Below are 19,431 nucleotides of genomic sequence, written 5' to 3'. Positions count from 1 at the left end.
TGAGCTTCTTGGTCCTCCTTACCCCCTCATGAGAGGTGTACCCTATGCTGCAGCAGAATATATATATATATATATATATATATATCAACGCTTCCAAGTATCACCCAGACTGCAGAACTCCTGGACGGGTGCTTTTTACCGCCAGTGTGAGGGCGAAATCACGTTAAAAATCAAAGCTACCAGGTGCGGAGCACTCACGGGACAGTTGATAGAATTTATTAGATAAGCAGATGCATTTCGGCACACAGCCTTCTTCAGTGCTTTTCCTCGTGGCATAAAACATAGCACTTTTTTAAATAGCATCCAAGTTGATTTCATTGGAGCACCACTGAGACATAGCCAGCAACGAAGGACTTGCAAAATACTTGGTCTAAATACCAGGTTCACTGGCTGCCATGTCAGTGTGTGTTTTTCTTACTTTAACCTTAATGCACATTTCGTTTTTCACTTATTCACTTCGTTTTCATTGTCTCTCATAGACAATTCATAATTTCTTTGAAAACGAAGTGAATAAGTGAAAAACGAAATGTGCATTAAGGTTAAAGTAAGAAAAACACACACTGCACCCGTCCAGGAGTTCTGCAGTCTGGGTGATACTTGGAAGCGTTGATTTAATTACTGCTAGAACCGCCGCTGCAAAGATGAAATGTTTTCCTATCGGCCAGGAGGCCATTAATTGGAGGCATGGAGCCATACAGACTTCAACCTTTGGGAAACTCTGAAATCTAAACAATGGCAAGGACGAGGGACAGAGAAGTGGCGAACATTTCACTTCTGTTGGGAGACACAGAGGCCATGTAACTGACCTAGGACTGCCTGCACCACCCAGGATGTAAGTGACATCTGCACTTTCGTTTTTCTTCTATACAAGAGAAATTATGAATTGTCTATGAGAGACTTTGAAAATGAAGTGAATAAGTGAAAAAAAATGTGCATTAAGGTTAAAGTAAGAAAAACACACACTGACATGGCAGCCAGTGAACCTGGTATTTAGACCAAGTATTTTGCAAGTCCTTCGTTGCTGGCTATGTCTCAGTGGTGCTCCAATGAAATCAACTTGGATGCTATTTAAATAAGTGCTATGTTTTATGCCACGAGGAAAAGCACTGAAGAAGGCTGTGTGCCGAAATGCATCTGCTTATCTAATAAATTCTATCAACTGTCCCGTGAGTGCTCCGCACCTGGTAGCTTTGATATATATATATATTTTTTTTATTTTTCCAAAAAGTTTTTTCCACCCCATCGTGAGAAGATGTACCCCATGCTGTAGCATAAACGTTTCCTGTGAAGGCACCGCTGCCCTACTGCCCCCAATTTTTTTTAGCCCTGAATAGTGCTACTGCATGCTTCAGGAGCCCAGACAGACTCACCCCACTTCATACAGCGATATTGGGGTCGTGTCTGCCCACCTAATACGTGAGTTGGGGCATTGTATCTCCCATCCCCGCCCCTGCAATCCTTGACTGCTGGGAGCACATCCTCCTGTGGGAATGACTCGCGCAGGAAGACCCAGATTGCCCGTTTAAAATGGCTGCATTTATAAAATGCTGCTTTGTAACCATTGCAGAGTTTTTTGGGCACGCTTGCGATACCTATTCCCTGGTTCGCAGAGGACTGATGGATGGTGCCTGCATGCCTAAGTGCAGTAAACTACTGCCTCCCGTGCGGGGGTGGCTGCCCAGCCCACTGGAAGAGTGGCGGCCCGTGCTATGCAGCGCATGGCCTTGCCCATTCTGCTCCTGAAACACATTTACTTGGAACAAGGACCTCTGCGTATTGAGGGCATTGCAAGCTTCTGCCTTTCAATGTAACCACAAGAGGCCACAAGAGGGAGACAAATTTCAACACATTGCCCTAAAAATGATCTGTTGCTAAGGGAGTGAGAACAACCAAAAGGCAAATTGTCATTGGGTCCAACGCTCCAAAAACAGTTGCACCAGAGATGCCTTTAACCATATAGCGAATTCACCTTCCTCACACAGAGTCCACCCCTTCTGTGTAGCACTTCAAAAATATTACTGTTAAAACACCCTAATGCTCAGGATTTCATGGGTCTCTAGCGCCTTGGGACTCGGTGCCACTGTACCTGCTGCACCAATGGTAGCTGCGCACCTGGAAATTATGCACTGCCGCTATTGCTTGTGCTGTACACGCTAACGCTCTTTAAGGCTCAAAAAATTGCCTAACACACACCACGCGGGAGAGATTCCCTTTATGGAGATACGCTGATTTCTCATTTTAGCGTGCAGTAAGAAGAGCAGCAGCATAATACACTTATTCCTGCATAACCCTATCGACGCCCATCACCTTGACACGTCTATTCTCATGACACTTGTCCCAGCAAGCTTTGACAAAGTCAGCAGTTTTGCCTTTTGTGTACTGACATTTTTATCAAGCTTAAATAACACAATGTAGAATGGCTGCAGAGATTCGAGTCCCCCTTTCACACATTACACGAGTACAGCACAAGCAATAGTGGCAGTGCATACTTTTTTCAAGGGCGCAGCTACCATTGATGCAGCAGGTACAGTGGCACCGAGGCCCAGGGCGTAAGAGACCCATGATATCCTGATCATTGCTGTATTTTACCGTATTTTACCATCACAATGGCAGTCAAATGGAGCACTTTCCTTGTTTGCACCAGGGCCCATGGCCTCCTTGCTATGCAACTGTTTTTCTTCATACCTATAGTTCAGATACAGCATAGAGTTCAAGCTTCCCTGGTTTGGGACAGTTACAGCACTGGTCAGATGCAGCGTGTACTGCAAACGTACATGTTTCTCTAACTCGTGTAGCACAGGTGCAACATGGAAATCATCAGTGCAGTCTTCCCTCACACACACGCACACACATAGTTGCACCATTCATACAAGCAATGGTACCCCCCCCCCCCCCCAACGTCAGTAGAGGTACAGTAAAATCCGCAGCAACAGGGGCTTTTCTCGCACGCAGATGGGTGCACCCTATTGAAGCAATGTAGGTGTTCTGTGCACGCACAGAACAGATGTGGGGTAGGGGGCGCTGAGGAAGAAAAATACAGAAAAAAATGAACTTAGCTGCAGCCCGCCGCATCGCCGGTCTTCTGCTCCTCTCGTGGCTCCACTGCAGGCACAGGCTCCCTCCCAGCCTACGCCGCGGCCAATCCTGAAGCTGCTCTCGTGCATGAGAGCAGCTTCAGGGTTGGCCTGGGTGGCCTCGATTTGCGCTCCCGGAGTGATTGGAGCCTTTGCCTGCTGTCTCCAACCTGACCACGCAGCTGGGGTTGGAGACAGCTCAGTTCTCATGTGGGTTTGGCCGGCCTGAGACGGCCAGCCAAACCCACATGCGCACTGATATCAGGGCCTACTGCTCTCCCTTCTGACTGTCCCCACGATGGCCCTGACCCCAGGACGCCGCACTTAGAAGTTGAAAAATGAAATGATAATAAGCCTGTCTTATTATAGTTTTATTTTTCAACTTGTGAAGCTGCTGGCAGGGGGGCAACGCTCCGCCTCCACAGCGGAGGAGCCACTGCATTTATAACGTTGTAACTTTGCTATAATAACTTGTTTGCTGCTTGTTTACAGCAAAATTCATTTCATGCTCATTTCTGTGAATGCTGGTAACCCTCGCTTACAGAGAATTAGTACAGCGCGTGGTGAAGCAAAGCAAACGCACGCGCACTCTGTCACTGACTCGGGTAACAGCATCACAAGCCTCGCTCCCTGCAGCGATGCAGCCAGGATTCCCTCCTGCGCACACTAAATACAGCGTAAGCAGCAGCGCAGCAAGCTACCTCACATGCAATGAGCCGCTCCTGCACAGCACATTCTGCAGCCCACCTCTCCCTCTCCCTACACACCCACACACAGGCAGTGAACTGCTGCTGAGCCCGCAGTGTGGTAACTCGTGGGAGCCAGCATTATATGGCATCCTAGAATCCACAGGGTGCTCCATATAGATTTGTGAGACATCAGTGGTTGTTAGCAGCGGCACTGCAGTGTAATACAAAGGAAGAGACGTGCATGAACATATTTACAGTTGTGATATGGGCACACCTGTCCCTCATAGAGTGCAGGTCTGGTTTGAAAGCGTGTGTGGATCTGGAAGTTTGGCTAAACCATCGCTCTTTGCTTTCAGGAGCCCGGGGGCTGGGTGAAGGTTCACCACTTGGAGTATACCGATGGGGGCATCCTGGACCCAGACGACGTGCTGGCCGACCTGGTGGAGGACAAGGACAAGGTACTGTGTGTGCTTCGAGGACCAGCCGCGTTTGATGCGGAGCTAGCCTCGATGGTGCTGCTGTCAAAGATGCGCTTCGCTCGTGGTTCATTTGTGCGCTACACTAAAGCAGCAATCTCTGCAAATGCTACCCAACTCTGTGAGCAACACTCGAGTCATGTTCCCTTATGTTTGTGTTCGATTTCCCACAGACCTACAATAATGTTGTTGTTTTCAAGTGTCTGCATTTGAACCGCTGCTGTAGCAGACGCTTTCCTTTGAGAGTTGTGTGTTTTTCACCAGCTGGCTGCAGACAGGCAGTGCAAACTGCCTGCAGGCGAGGAAAGCCCCCAGGAGATCCGAGAAGTAAGAAGTCGAGGAACAAACCAACATTTATTGAGAAATTCGTTTACTTTATATTTGTCTAAAACTGGGCACGTTCAGACATCGGGGAGCTTATGTGATAGTTTTAATGGCATCTGTTGCGTGTATGTACATTTTAAGCTTGTTGAAGAAACTATAGGAAAAGTGTCTAATGCAAATGTAATTGATCAGAATTCACATGATAGTGGCACTTGGTTTTGGTCTCAACTTTACATGGTGCAAAATTTAACATTACTTGCCAGTAATTTTGAAATAAGGTCGGCAAGACTACATAGTTACGAGGATTTGTAGACTCATAAATGTTACTATATATTAAATTTTCATTCAGGGCCTGAAAAATATAACTCTTTTGGACATATGTAATTGGAAACTGTTTATTCTGGTAACAAAATCATTGTTCATCTGCATTACTCAGTAAACACCCTCAATATTCTCTTCCGGAGTCGCGGCCTCCATCACTATCACCCCGTAGTCTGCAGGGTCACTCGATAAAAGCCTCTCTTCCAAAAGATTGGCAACTTGGACCCTCCTGGAACCTAGTTCCTTTGGCCACTTATTGGCAAACATGAAATCGGGGTCTCCCTGTGATGTCCTCCTCTTTCATGTGATCAAACAACTGGGTGCGTCCATACTCTCTATATTTATGGATCTCTGAACGCCTCCTTGTTGGAGGGCGCTGTACCTCGGGAATGGAAACCTGCTATGCTCCTCCCACTTCTGAAGAAAGCCAGTGCCGGCCCTACTAAGCCATCCAATTTCCGTCCTATTTCGCTGCTTTTGTTTTTTTTCCAAATTCTGGAACAGCATATAAATGGCCAGTTGACCGCGTATGTGGAATTCCAGAATATTCTCCACACCTCTCAATCAGGTTTCAGAGCTGGGTTTTCTACCGAATCACCCCTCCTTGGAGTTACAGAAATGATAAGACTCATGTTGGATGAAGGTGAAACTGTGGCCATTATCTTATTAGACCTCAGCGCCGTATTCAACACAGTGTCTCACCTCCTCTTGCTGAGAGCCTTGCAAGTGGCAGGCTTAACTGTCGTAGCCTTACAGTGGATTAGATCTTTCTTAGCTGACCGAACATTTCAGGTCTTCTCGGCGTCAGTAAACTCAATCTCCTATCCATCCCCTTATGGAGTCCCTCAAGGGTCGGTGCTGAGCCCTCTGCTATTTAATATGTATGCCCGTCCTTTGGCTGATGTTGTGGAAGAGGCTGGTCTCTCCTTCTTTTCCTATGCTGATGACACACAGATAATTTTTTCCCTTTCTTCGGGTAAGGGGTCGGACCCCTCAGCTCTTCAGTCGGGTCTGAGTAAAGTTGCATATTGATGCAAAACAATTACTCAAACTGAACGGAGAAAAGACTGAGGTTATGATTTTAGGGAAGAAACATGATCAGTGAGGCCCTCAGCACTGGGCTTCTGAAATGGGTGCACTGCCCCTACACCGCGTCTGTAATTCGGGTTTCATCATTGACCAGCATCTTTCTATGAATCAGCAAGTCACTAGGATTTCTGCCATCTGTTTTACTATCTTAAAATGGCTGAAAAGAATTCTATGGACGATTCCCCTCTCTGCCCAGAAATCGGTAGTCCATGTCCTTGTTACCTCTAGGCTGAATTACGGCAATGTTCTCTACCTGGGCTCAAATAAAGTTTTAATGCAAAGGCTTCAAGTGGTGCAAAATGTGGCTGCCATATTATTGTCAGGTGGCAACATTTTCATCTGTTACTAACTTTCTTCGCGGCCTTCATTGGGTGGAGAATCGTATAAAATTTAAAGCCCTCTGCTACATGTTCAAAATCAAAACTGGAGTGGTCCCCATATACTTACAAAAGTTTGTTCAGTGCTACCAACCCCTGCGTCTTCTGCGCTCTACCCACCAGATGAGGTTCTCGGTCCCGAAATTCAAACTCTCCCACATGTGCGGTCGGTCCTTCTCTTATTTAGGACCTATCTTGTTAAACTCTCTACTGGTCTCACTACGTGAGGAAACCGTCTATGGCTTATTCTGCAAAAGCTTGAAGACTTGGTTCTTCAATTCTTAGACCTTCTGCTAGTTCTCTGCTCTCCTATCCGGCCGGCGCCAGGAAACCCCTTGAGGTAGCTGTGCGCCTTCCAAATTCAAATTCAATTCAATTCACAACAGCTGTGAAGCCATGTAGGTACCCGAATTTGAACAATCGGTGAAAGTGACACATAATTATATATTGCGTTCACTTTTGAAGATACTGATTGCACAGAAGATTTAATTTTCAAAAACACCGGCTACATTAAATGATATCTATGTCAGACATGTAGCTATTCTCTCAACATTAGCAAATATAATTACACCTGATCGCTATGCCAGATGTGTTGCTATCCTCTTAGTAACATTAACAAATAAGTATTACACATAATGATAGCTATAATGAGATCTAGGTTAGATATGCTGCTCTGCGCTCAAAATCCTTCACAAATATAAATATTACACATCATGTTAGCTATGTCAGATGGTGCACACTGCCTGTGGACTTAGCGTAGAATATTGCTGCTTGGTCATGTTAAACATGAGGGCCAATGTAGTACTTTTCCATGGTTGGGTTCTATAAGATAACTGCAGTGTGCTGTGGACAAGCATATATCCAATGAGTACACAAGCCCTATTGGAAAGGCAGGATAATATTATTCATTTTGTAAAACATTCACAGCATGTGGGGACTATAGTCCTTTATTATTTCAGCTGTTCATTACTGTTTGTATTTTAATTGAATATGTGTGTTTATGTGTTTAAGGTTGACTAGACCAATTACCTTTTATTTGTTATATCATTGGCAGTATTTGTCTGCTATATGTAATAGCATACATTTGACCCACTGTGTACACATGAATCAATGATACTACAATATGGCCGCCGCATTGCTTGTGTTATGTTTAATCTGCAGAGCCCCTGCATGTCATTTATGTTTATGGTTGCACCCGTTCGCTATTTCTATGATGATACTGTGATGTTCCTCAACCCGTGACCAAGGTGTGCAAGACGCCAAAACACTTGGGGTTGTTCTTTGGTGTTGTACTGGAATAAACTTGCATAACAAACGTATGCCTGTTAGTATATTTGGCACTGGAGTGCGTGTCTTCGGTTCTGAGAAAAGTGGCTTGGATATTTGTGGACGTCTCTCCTGCACTTGAGTTGCTGGGTCCCAACTACTAGGACCAGTATGTTTGCTATAGATAGATAGACCTAGTTAGGACCTAGTTTCCATAGACAAAGCATTTTTTGTTTTGCTAATAACTTTAGCGCCGTTTGATGAATCTTCACAAAATTATTGACATTTACTTCAGCTGCTGTCTTTAAAGTTTTAGGGTGATTCAACAAGTGAGGGCGGAGATAAAGTGGGGGGGGGGGGTCCCAAAATACGTCTTCCCAATGCAATTTCATAGGGATTATGAACACGACTACATCCCAAATCGCTAGATGGAATTACTCCAACTTTGGAAAAAGGCTCACTCTTGGTCAAGAAAGAGCCCTTTTTATAATTTGGTGTAAATCCGTTAAGTAGTTTTAGAGTTATTTCAGAAAAAAGATTTATAGATATCTAGGGAAGCGGAGGGTCCGCAGATCTTACAGATCTCATGGTGAGATGTGACAGATCGCATGGTGAGATTGGATTGACTGTCAACACCTAAACCAGGAAGTGTTGGCAGCCATCTTGGTACTCCGCAACCAGATGAAGTCTCCGAAAAATGCACCAAAAAAAAAGGTCAGGGAAGGAATACCTTTAAAAAAAAAATATTTGCAAGGTAAAGAGGTATTCCATGCCTGTTTATTACTTTGCCCCTTCCCCTCCCCCCCGCCCCCCAGGTGGGAGCTGGAGGTCGCACACGGCCCCCCTCTCTGGACTGATTTTTGCCCTGGGGTTCACCCCCTGGGGCACGGACAATATTTTATAGAGGAGGGGGGCACATGGCCCTCCTCCCGGGTCGATTTAAGCCCTGGGAACTGCTGACCCCCTCCCCCCAGCCCTGGCCTTCCAAAAAAGAGGGGGACTGCGGGGCCCCCCTCCCTAGGCAGTTTTCACCCTGGGGACCCCAACTCCCATGGCCCGGCCATACAACCAATGGGAGTGGGCCAAATGGCCCCCACCCTTCCAGAGCATTAATGACCCTGGGTACCCCATCTCCCAGGGCCGGCTCCAGCTAATTCTCGCTTGGCAGGAGCAATTTAAAAGCTTCCACCGAGTCTGGAAAAATGCTCCTGCCCACTGGGATCAGACTTTTCATCTGTTTCCCTGCTCGCTGTTGAAAGGGGCAAAAAAACAGATGAAAAAATTTCTGCCGCCTACAGGGAGCAACATGTTTTGCTTCTTCCTGTGGATGGGAGCAATGCCAGGTCCCGCTGGAGGTGCGTAGCCAGCTGAGGCAGCGGGGGCAGTGGAGCTCCCTCCATGATCTCCAACAAAAAGGAAGTGAGTGCCCTGGGTTGGTTCCATGGCACCCACACCTCTCTGGACAGGCCCTGGAGGATGGAACTCCCTGGGCCAATTTTGGCCCAGGGACGGGGGTTGTGTGCCCTCCTCTCTCGATAATGTGGCTGGGCCCCGGAAGATGGGATCCTCAGGGATGAAATTTGCCTGGGGAGGAGGGGCCACATGGCCAATCTCCCCAAATCCTAATTACATAGGTCCCAGGCATGGGTTGCCAGGGCCAATATTGGCCCTGGTAGGGGGGTCTGCGTGCCCTCTCCCCCTCTTGAATATGTTGTGTGTGCCCTGGGTGGGCTCCAGGGCACCTACCATTTACTGGGCGAGCCCCATGCTAGTGGGTCCCTGGTGCCGATATTGGCCCGGGGAGGGGGGCTGCCTGGCCTCTGCCCCTTAGAAATATGGCCTGGCCCCAGGAGATGGAGACCCCGGGGCCAGAAATCGGCCCTGGTGGGGTCTGCATGTCTCCTCCCCATTTACAATAAGGCCAGGCCATGGGGGATGGGGTTCCTGGGGCCTAAATACGACCCGGGGAGAGATGGCAATGTACTCCACACCCCTAAAAAAAATGTGCGGTCCCTGAGGAATGGGGTCCTCGGGGCGAAAATCAGCTCCGGGAGAAGGGTGCATTCCTCCCCTCACAGGTTGGGTAGTTTGGCTACAGGCCGCGGCCAACCTGCTACTGCACCGCACCCCGGCCAAAGGCCGTGGGGTTGGCTGCCTGCGAGAGGTTGCTTGCAGGGCTGGCTTCATGAATGGGGTTGGCTACATTTGGGGGGTTATAAGGCCCTGTGGCCAATCCTCCACTGTGGAAATTTTCAAACACACCGGCTACATTAAATGATATCTATGTCAGACATGTAGCTATTCTCTCAACATTAGCAAATATAATTACACCTGATCGCTATACTTGGAAATTCACTGAAAAAATAAAGGTTACAGGCACGTTATAGTTAGGGTCAGAATTTACGTATATTAAACCATTGAAATTCAGCAGTTATAGTTAGTTACCTCAAGAAACTATAACTTGTGCCCTAACGTAACTATAACTTGCGCCCTCGCTATGCACTGATAATTACCCCACATATTACATCACTGATGACATCTTCTATGAAATGATTAATAATATTACTGCAACTTTTGCAGTAAATGTATTCATGAGAAAACTTTGCACGTGAAGGGAGCTTTGTGGACAAAAGTTGCCCTGCTGCATAGGTCCGTAATCATTTAGGCTATAATCAGACACGACACCCACATCCAGGGGCGTAACACAGGCCCCCACGGTGCAGGAGGGGCCCCTGAGCTGCAGGGGCCCCCCTCATCACAGAACTCAGGCATGAGAGCTCGGATTAAATCTGGAGCGGGGCCCCTCTGTGTACCTGGCAGGGGGGGGGCTCAATTTTCGTTACGTCACTGCCCACATCACTACGTGACCAGCACCCCACATGGTACCGTTGACGTTCTAGTGGACTCCTCCGAGATCTATCGTTTGTGAAAATCGTCAGGGTGGCTGCACCTAACCTTGATTTCCTGCTCCTCTTAGGAGGCCACAGCAGGGAAACCTCTATCGTCTTCGCGAATAGGAAGGCCACATGTGTCAAGATTGGTAGGGCCACAAAACGTGAGGCTTCTAGAACAGCGGCAAATTAAAAATATGTATTTAGTTTCATCCAAATTGAAATAGTTGCAACCCAAAGTGCAACATAATCTTTTGGGGAGGAGACCGTACAGTACCAGCTGACGTTTCTCCTCGGAAGAGCTGTCTGATCATCTTAATTGTCGAGCAATGCGGCAGAGCAGAAATAATATCATATTGAGAGATTAATCATTCACACGATGGAGGAGTGAAAGGCTGCTAATGTAACACCATCACTCACATCATTTGCACTCGTTGGAATTACTGGCATATTGTTGAAGCCGCAGCCTGCCGATTTGATGACTCGGTATTAAAAGGAGTCTCATATCTGCACAGCGGAAGATTGCTTCGGTGGCGTAGTCTGTGAAAGTCTTTCTAACTTCCAAAAGTATGGTGCGAAATAACTTTGCCCCATGTTTTTCTACTTCTGCAAGCCCTCCAGCTGCATTTTAAATCGAAGATGACCGGATGGTGGAAAAAGCCTCGGTTGGGTGGAACTTTCATACTCTTGTCAGTTAGGGGTTGGGGAATTTGTGTTGCCATGGTAGCTGCTATTGCAAATACAGTGAGCATCCAAGTCCTAGCGCAATATCTGTAGGAAAGTTCTCCAGACACCCCACGTTTTCATTAGAGTGTACGGGGAAGGGATTTCTTCACACAAATGATTTCCATGTGAAAAAGAAAACTGGGGTGGGAGGGGGTGGGTGGAGTGCAATTGCACATTTACTCAAACCACAATGCGAATACCGAACCAACTCGGTGGAAAATTCACAAGTGTAGGTTAATGAATGTATATGGCCAGGAAACTACGAGCGCTGCAGTTTTCCCTCTTGCAGGGGCGTAACACAGGTCCGCCCCTGCGGCAGAGGGGCGGGGGCGCCCTTCATCCCAACGCCAATGAATATCTGTCATGCACTGGAGACTCGGGTACCTGTCTGTCTTTGCTTTCTGCAGGAGGGCCCCATAATTTTGTGTTATGCCATTCTAGAGGGCGTGGCAGGGCCTGGATGGAGGGAGAACCATCTAAATGAAAGCATCTTCACTGAACACTTGAGCTCGCCTATCAGTGGCGGCTGGTGACATTTGAAAGTGGTGAGGTGTAAAATGAGTGGTGGAGTTCGGTGGGGTGCTGCCTCCGACAAAAATTCGAAAAAAGAGTGGGCACATGGTGCACTTTCAAGCCAATTTCCAATGTTCCACTTCATAGTAAAAAAGTTATACATGAGACAAATGGCAAAGGTAAATGAAATGCATAATTATTTACTGCCTGAAAAAGCCAGCCCAAGGGTATAAACCAAGCCACCCATATCCCAGACCTTGCTCCGCAAGTCCCTGTGCAAACCATATTACAAATTTCCCGCACCATCACCCTGTGGACTGTTATGACGGCGTTTCTAGATTCATTTATTTGAATTACGCTTTTTTACTCGTGCACATGCAGTACAGGACTGAATATCTTGTTTGAAAATTGATGTTTTTTTTCTTGTTATAATGCATGCAACATCTATTTCATTTTGAAGAAGTATCACTCTCCCACCTCGCCCATGGAGCCCTCATTGATATAGATTTACAATATTGCTATCATTTCTCTTTAGCAGTCCAGCACATATTCGCATCCCTCCCCTGCCTTTCCACCTCGTTCCCGTCATACACGTACACAAAAACATGGGCAGTGGAGCAGGATAGTACAGCACCTGAGGAAGAGAGGCACTGACAAAGCGACAGTGAGGCATGAACATGGACCAGGGTGCATGCATGGACACACAGACAGAGAGACACAGAACCTGACACGTGGACAGTGAGACATGGACATAGACCAGGGTGCATTGACGCACACACAGAGACACAGAACCTGACATGTGGACGATGAGACATGGACACAGACCAGGGTGCATGGACACTCAATGAGGCATGGACAGGGACCAGGGTGCATGGATACACAGACAGGGAAACACAGAACCTGAGACATGGTTGATGACTTACATAGAAACTCTCCTGAGTGACTGTGTACCTTTTGGTAGAAGCACGCCTTTCATTCAGAAATCCTCCTCTGTTGCATGCTAGATAAGTGGCCTGCTTCACCACATGCATCATTGTATAGGGCAGAGCCAGAAGGGTCATTATGTCCCGACAGGCACATCGCTGCACATCTCTGCGGTCGCTGGAGACTGCATGTGGGTAATAAGTATTTGTTAACAATATCGCAGGGCTGTATTTTCGAAAATGAGCAAGAGCGTGAACACAAAAGAGACGCTTTTGTGGAAGACCTTGTGGAAGGGGCTGCTGTAACTGAATGGAAGGTGCTAAGCAGGGAACAATGCAAGGCGTTTATACCCACTCGAAATAGCGAGGCGCTACACTGGCAAAAACAGTGTAATTGGGCCTGCGTACCTACATGGCCGCCGAGAGGCCGCACACAGCACACTGTACACATTCTGCTGTTGGGTAATCAGCGGCCCAGCAGCAGGCAGGGCACCATGTCGAGCCCAGCTGCCTGGGCTCCTCCTCGCGCTGGAAATCACTGTGCCACTGCTGCCCCGCGTGCCGCAGCCAGCAACATGCATGCAGTACCTGTACATGTTCATCACGTCACACGCTGATGACCTGACCATTAATATACTATTTCCCTTTCACCCGCGCCACCAAGCTGATTGCTGTAAGTAATTTAAAATTTACTTACACGTTACAACAATCAGCTTGGTGGTGCGGGTGAAAGGAGGAAAATAGTATATTATGGTCATCAATCAGCGTAATCCGTACTTTGATTAACAACTTGCGTGACGTCGTCTAATTCGATGATCAGGATCCCGATCTTCAATCTTTACCCGAGCACGAGCCACCCACGACGAGCAGTAGTAGCAGGTACGGTGACACCAGAACACGAGGTGTGTCATGTCGTCGTGTGTGTGGCGCAGTCTGCTTCTGCTGCGTGAACGCGTTGCATGCCTCGCTCTGACTCTGAGCCAATCCAGACGCTGCTCCATAGCCAGGATTGGCTTGAGCAGGGGATACTCCCCGCTCATTAGGAGACCGGGGGCTGCGCCATGAAGCAACCCTCGCTCTCCTATGTGCAGGCTAGTGCGCATGTTCGGGTTGGTCAGAAAAATGACCAGCCCAAAACCGAACTTACGCACTATTTCTGCTGCGCTTAGTGCGCTAGACCCGACGTCACCACGCACCACCCTTGCTTAAATGCCACCACCCCCTTAGGCATCCTGATGATTGCTCGGCTGTGGCCCGGTGACCATCACCGACACCGACTTGCCCCGGCCCGGAATTCATGTAATAATAAATAATACTCCAGTCATTTGAACATAACATTTACTTCTTTACTGCTGTAATGATGTTGATGATGTTGATGAAATGTGCATGCCCCAGCGCCCAAATGGACGCACCGCCGCTGTCGCCTATCCCTGCAGAAACTTCTTTTTTTGTGAATCAGTCCCAATAACATGAAGAATTCTACCCAAGTCTTCTTTCAGAAGCGTCAGTACATTTTTGTCGATGAAGTAGATTCGCACTATCCCGCCCTGCACTACCCCGAACATAACCTCTGGGCACCCAATTTCCCAATAAGGCAGCCTGTGGCGTTTCTGGACTCCCATACATGAGTGATGATGTGCTGGTGTGTTCATTACTGACATGCCTTTAACACACAGCCACAATCACTTATGCTGCTCCTTGTGCAGTTACCTGCTCACAGCTGTGTCCTGTGTGGGCCTTATTTGTGCATCAAGGCCTAGAATGAGTAGTGGATGTGCAGCCGCCCAATGGCACCATTATAGCTGGAAGGTGGAGAGATTTAACTCCACCAGACTGCGCCAGGGCCCAGTGCAACAGCTTGGCACACTCCCGGAGGCTGGAGCAGAGCGGCAGCAGGAAAGTTTGGGTTCTGGTTGCAGACCATCTACAGCACCTTCTATTATGTCAATACCCCTCCACAGCGGACCATGGTGGCTCCTATGGTTCAACACTGGAAGCAAGCTGCATCAGAAAAATGCTTGTATATTGTATCAATGAGGCGAAATAGCTTGCTTCTTCTTTTTTTTTCCTAGAATATACCCCCGACATCAGAGAACCGTAACTGGTAATGGGAACTCCTGATTAAACTGCAGGCAAACCACTGAGAATGATCTCTCCTCAGTTACCAAGGTTTCTCAATAAACGAGCAAAAATGTTCTCTGTAACGTTCTAGATACATCTGCCAAATGCATTTCTTTACATCCATTTGGACTTTCTTTCCTTCAGAGAAGGCTGTGTCCATCACTGGCTTGGTCTTCCTCTTTCAAGTGCATCGTACAGATCATGGCTGGTGACTCGTTAGAGTAACTAGACTGTGTTTTTGTGTTTGCTTAGTTTAAAGTGCATGACATTTGTAAGAGACATTTAACCTTCTCCCCACACAATTAGAAAAAGGATTCTGTCCGAAGAGGGTCTGTTGATTGTTCTAATTGCCTCTCTTGTTTGCTTTGAACTTGAATCTACTCCTAGATTTCCTTCACCAAGCTGTAGATTCAGTTAGGCCCTTCTGAATTCAGATTTGATGTTGAGTATGAGGTTCCCCAATTTGAGAAATGTCTGAGGTCTGGCAAACAGGACCTTTTCAATAAAAATCAGAAGTATTACCTTTTTGGGATCTGACATTATTTTGCATTACACTAGGGGGGATTTATTTTTGGAAAAAATATGGTTTACCTTTGGTCATAGGCAGAGTGACACCCCGTGACATCCAGTCCGAGTAAAGAATGCGCAGGTAAATAAAATCATCTGTGAGTAACATGCGCCACAAAACCAGTTATTGAACTACTCCGTCTAATAGAGAATTGGTGCCGACTAGTGTTTTCTGTAATTCAATCACCTGACCATCAAATAGAGCTCGAAATGTTTTTTTCCCTGTCTTTCAAGAAAGCGGGGTACAGGAACAGACTAGCAAAGCCCCGTTCATGTCCCCTTATTTCCCCTGTAGTCCCAGTTCTACCCATTAGCCTGCTGCTGAGAAGAATGACATGATGGAATTGAGGGAGGTGATGCTCATAGAAACTAGTGAATAGGTGAACGATGCAGTGGGACATAACTTTCTGGTACGCTAAGGTTTCCACAAATAAGATGGGAGAGGCCTACAACAGAATATACTAAGTGCATCAGACTTTTTGATTGACCCTACATTGTAATATTCAAAATACCTGTGGTCAATACATTTTTGGATGAAAGTTATTGAGGCTATATTTTTTCAAAGTTGAATCTTGTCAGGGATAATTTCACATGCCAGCTGTGCGTGGCGGGGATGTTTAAGAGATCAGTATATTCAAAGCCCCTGGATTAATCTTCCCCAATTCAAGGATTCGAATAAGTGTATGTGATAATTCTATAGCACTCACGTAGCCAGATGCAGTGGAGTACTGTACACTGTCAAAGGCCAAGATACAGTCAACGAACAAGAAGTCATTTGTAAGCCTATCTTGCTTCCCTCTTCCACTAGCAAGACTGGAAAGACCTTTGTAGCCACAAATAGCTCCAGATTCCTTGACAACCACCAACTGCTAGAAATCAGTTGGATGGGGTTTACACCGGGTTTAGGGGAAGAGCCGGCAATAGTGGCTGCTATCCATTAGCTCAAATGGGGCCATGGGATTGAAAACTTGCTTACCTGCTTCATTTTGCTGGCTTTATCAGCTGCATTTGACATACTTGGTCACTCTATTTCAATCCAGCGAGTTGAGGTTAGTATATGTGGATCCACAAAACAATAGTTGGTATCCTTCCTTTTGATCAGAGTTCAATTCCTAATGTCCATTTCGATCAAAGCACACCCAGTTTGAATGTTGAGTTCCACATGGTTCCTCTCTCTTCCTAATTATTTTAATCTATCTCTGCCTGCTTGTTTTGGTCCATAATGCCTTTGGTTTTAAAATTATCTATCCCCCTATGCTGATGACAGCCAGGTTGTCTTGAGGCTTGATAAATCTTTGGTGAAGTTTGAGAATGGGTTAACTCTGGTCTTTATGCAGTCTACCACAGGATAAATCTCAACTTCCTCAAGCATAATTCTTCTAAAACGGAAGTGTTAGACCTGGCATCCTTAGGGTGGTCTTTCCCCAGAGTTTTTGCATTTTACCTCCTGGTTTGCTGATTCTCTTTTTGTTGGCCTTAGGACTCGGAGCACTTTGCCACTGCTAACCAGTGCTGATCTGCACATGCGCCTTTCCTAAACATGTTTGTAATTGGGCCTGTAAGTTAAATGCTACTAGTGGGCTTCAGCACAGATTGTGCCACCCACAGAAGAAGCCTTTCGAACCGGTCTCAGGTCTGCCACTGCAGTGCCTGTGTGTGCAGTGCCTGTGTGTGCAGTGTACTGCCACTTTGACTTGACATTTAAAACTACTTGCTAGGCCTTAAACTCCCCTTTTATTACATATATGTCGCCACTAAGGTAGGCCCTATGTAGCCCTAAGGGCAGGGTGCTATTCAAGTAAAAGGTAGCACATGTACTGTGGAGGTTTGCATGTCCTGGTAGTGACAAACAACCTGTTTTATTTTTCCCTACTGTGAGGCCTACCCCTCCCATATATTAGTATTAGGAATTCCCGTATAACTTTGTAAGTGTTAATTCCTGATCAGAGAGGAGTGGCTTTTTGATGTTTCTTATGTTTAGAATGGTATTGATTAATCCTACCTACTTGCTGGTGAGGTTGGAATGACCTTTACTATTTTAGAAATGTCACTTTTAGAAAGTGGATTTTTCTCTGCTTACTGCTCTATGTGCCTGATAGCCTGTCTCTGGTACACGTCTGGGTTGGGGTGGGTGACAGCTATATTTTTGCATTCCATCTAGACAGCCATAACACAGGTCACTCAACTGCATCTGCATTCTGATGGGTCTTCCTGGGCTGGGAGGGCTAGCCCTCCCCTTGAATAGGCAGTGTCCTATCCCCACACAAGGTAAGGATAACACCCCATCATTCGCCTGGTAGATAGGAATGGGTTGAAAGGGATCCTTGTGCACTTCACTGGCTCTACATCTGCACATTGCCTGGAGGGACTGATACTTTGCTAACTGCTCTGATATGTTGGCCTGCTGATTGTTGAGCTGCAGGAGGGACTGCCACTTTGCTATCCGCCTTGTTGTGCTGGCCTGCTGTCTACCACCTCGGCATTTGTGACTTTAAGTATTTTTCAAGGGCTAGTTGGCTTGCGTCCTGTTCCCCGAAGTCTTGGGGCCAACAAAGACTTCATTTCTGTGCTTTAAGGATTTCCCTTGCTGCAAGTGCTGTCCTGTAAGTACCAGCGCCCTTCCAGTGCTTCTCTCTGCAGAAGGGAAAGATGTCATCTCCAGAGATCAAGCATTATACTTTGTCCATAACTGGTGAGTCTTGTGACCTGCAAACTTCAGCGCCACATGCTGAGTACAATCCCCGCCGCTTATCCCGAGCCGATGCCGCAGAAGTGAGGGAAGCCCTCCTGACGCGTTGCCATAGCAACCAAACTTCCCCTTGATGGCGTGACTGCGTGTACTGTGCCCGCAAGGTCATCTGATATCTTACGACCCGTTCCGTAGCCTATTTGCATTAATTCTTGCCCAGTTTGTGCATAACTGCTTTACTGCATACCGGTCCCGTAACGAGTGTTTCTTTGCAGCACTCCTCGTGAACTTTACCATAATCTTCCTAACGGAAGTGAGTGTATTTCGAGCACTGTGATTTTCCCTGCCTATCTTTTGAAACATTATAACTTGAGAACCACTGATTTAATCACTATTGAGTATAAAGAGTGCTATCTTTGAAACGTTCATAACTTGAAAAACTTCCAACTTGTTTTTATCATTCTGGTCCTGTTTTGACGCTAATACAAATATCAATTTTTCTAAACTAGTTTGGAGTCGTTTTGTGGTATATTCATTGTTTTACTGTGGGTGTGTGTTGCACAAATACTTTACACATTGCCTCTTTAGATAAGCCTGGCTGCTCTGTGCAAATCTACCAGAGGGTCTGCACAGGCTATATTTTAGTGTGTTCTTGGCTTACCCTGACTAGAGTGGTGGTTCCTGCATACCTCAGCCAACCAGGAATCCCATTTCTAACAAGAAGTACTTAAACTTGGATAGGATTCTCTATAGTCCTGGAAATATGGCCCTCCTCCATTAATGTGATCCTGGCTATATTGTAAATGTAAAGAACGTAGGATTCTGTTAAGAGAAGGAAGTTAATCTATTCCCTCAGATTGATTCAGTAGTTTTCTCTTGTTATCTTCAAATGACGATCCTCCCTTTCATTCCTGACCTCAGACCCTGTGATGTGAAAACATTGTTTATATCCAGACTTGAATATGCTCAAGCATGTTATTTTGACGTCTCAGCCTCTTCCATTCACTGAATATAGCTGTCTGGCGGGTCTTTGACATTTAGAAATTCAACTTGGTCTCACTTTTCCGCAGGAACCTCCACTGGCTGGCAATCCCCAGCCGTAGGTCTCTCTGGTGCACAGAGTGGTGTACAGGACAGGTCCTTCTTCACTTCAGATCATCCTGCGAGATTTGGTTTGCACTGTCCACTACATTCAACCTCATTATCCATGACAGCGGTTCCCTATATCGGAAAATCTCGCCGTGGTGGGCAATCCTTCTCTGTGATTACACCCTCCCTCGCGATCATCTCTCCACTGTTTCTTCAATAAAGACCCAACGTTTCTATCGATAGACCGTTTCAGTTTTATCACCTCTAAGCCTTTGAACGCAATTTTGCACTTTACA

The 19,431-nt window shown here is 46.5% G+C and overlaps 1 protein-coding gene across 1 annotated transcript in view; it reads left to right on the top strand.

The window, feature by feature from the left end:
- The window catches only part of PARD3B (par-3 family cell polarity regulator beta), a 2,086,630-nt gene that overhangs the window by 191,180 nt on the left and 1,876,019 nt on the right, over positions 1–19,431 (top strand). Inside the window, exon 2 of the mRNA XM_085648929.1 lies at positions 4,120–4,221. Within this exon, the coding sequence (XP_085505055.1) occupies positions 4,120–4,221 (102 nt within the window). The remainder of the gene's footprint in view (positions 1–4,119; positions 4,222–19,431) is intronic.

The sequence above is a fragment of the Triturus cristatus genome, chromosome 3_2 (genome assembly GCF_964204655.1).
Source record: "Triturus cristatus chromosome 3_2, aTriCri1.1, whole genome shotgun sequence".
Classification (NCBI taxonomy): Eukaryota; Metazoa; Chordata; class Amphibia; order Caudata; family Salamandridae; genus Triturus; species Triturus cristatus.
Note: the sequence above shows the minus strand (reverse complement) of the source record. Positions and strands in the feature narration are given on the sequence as shown.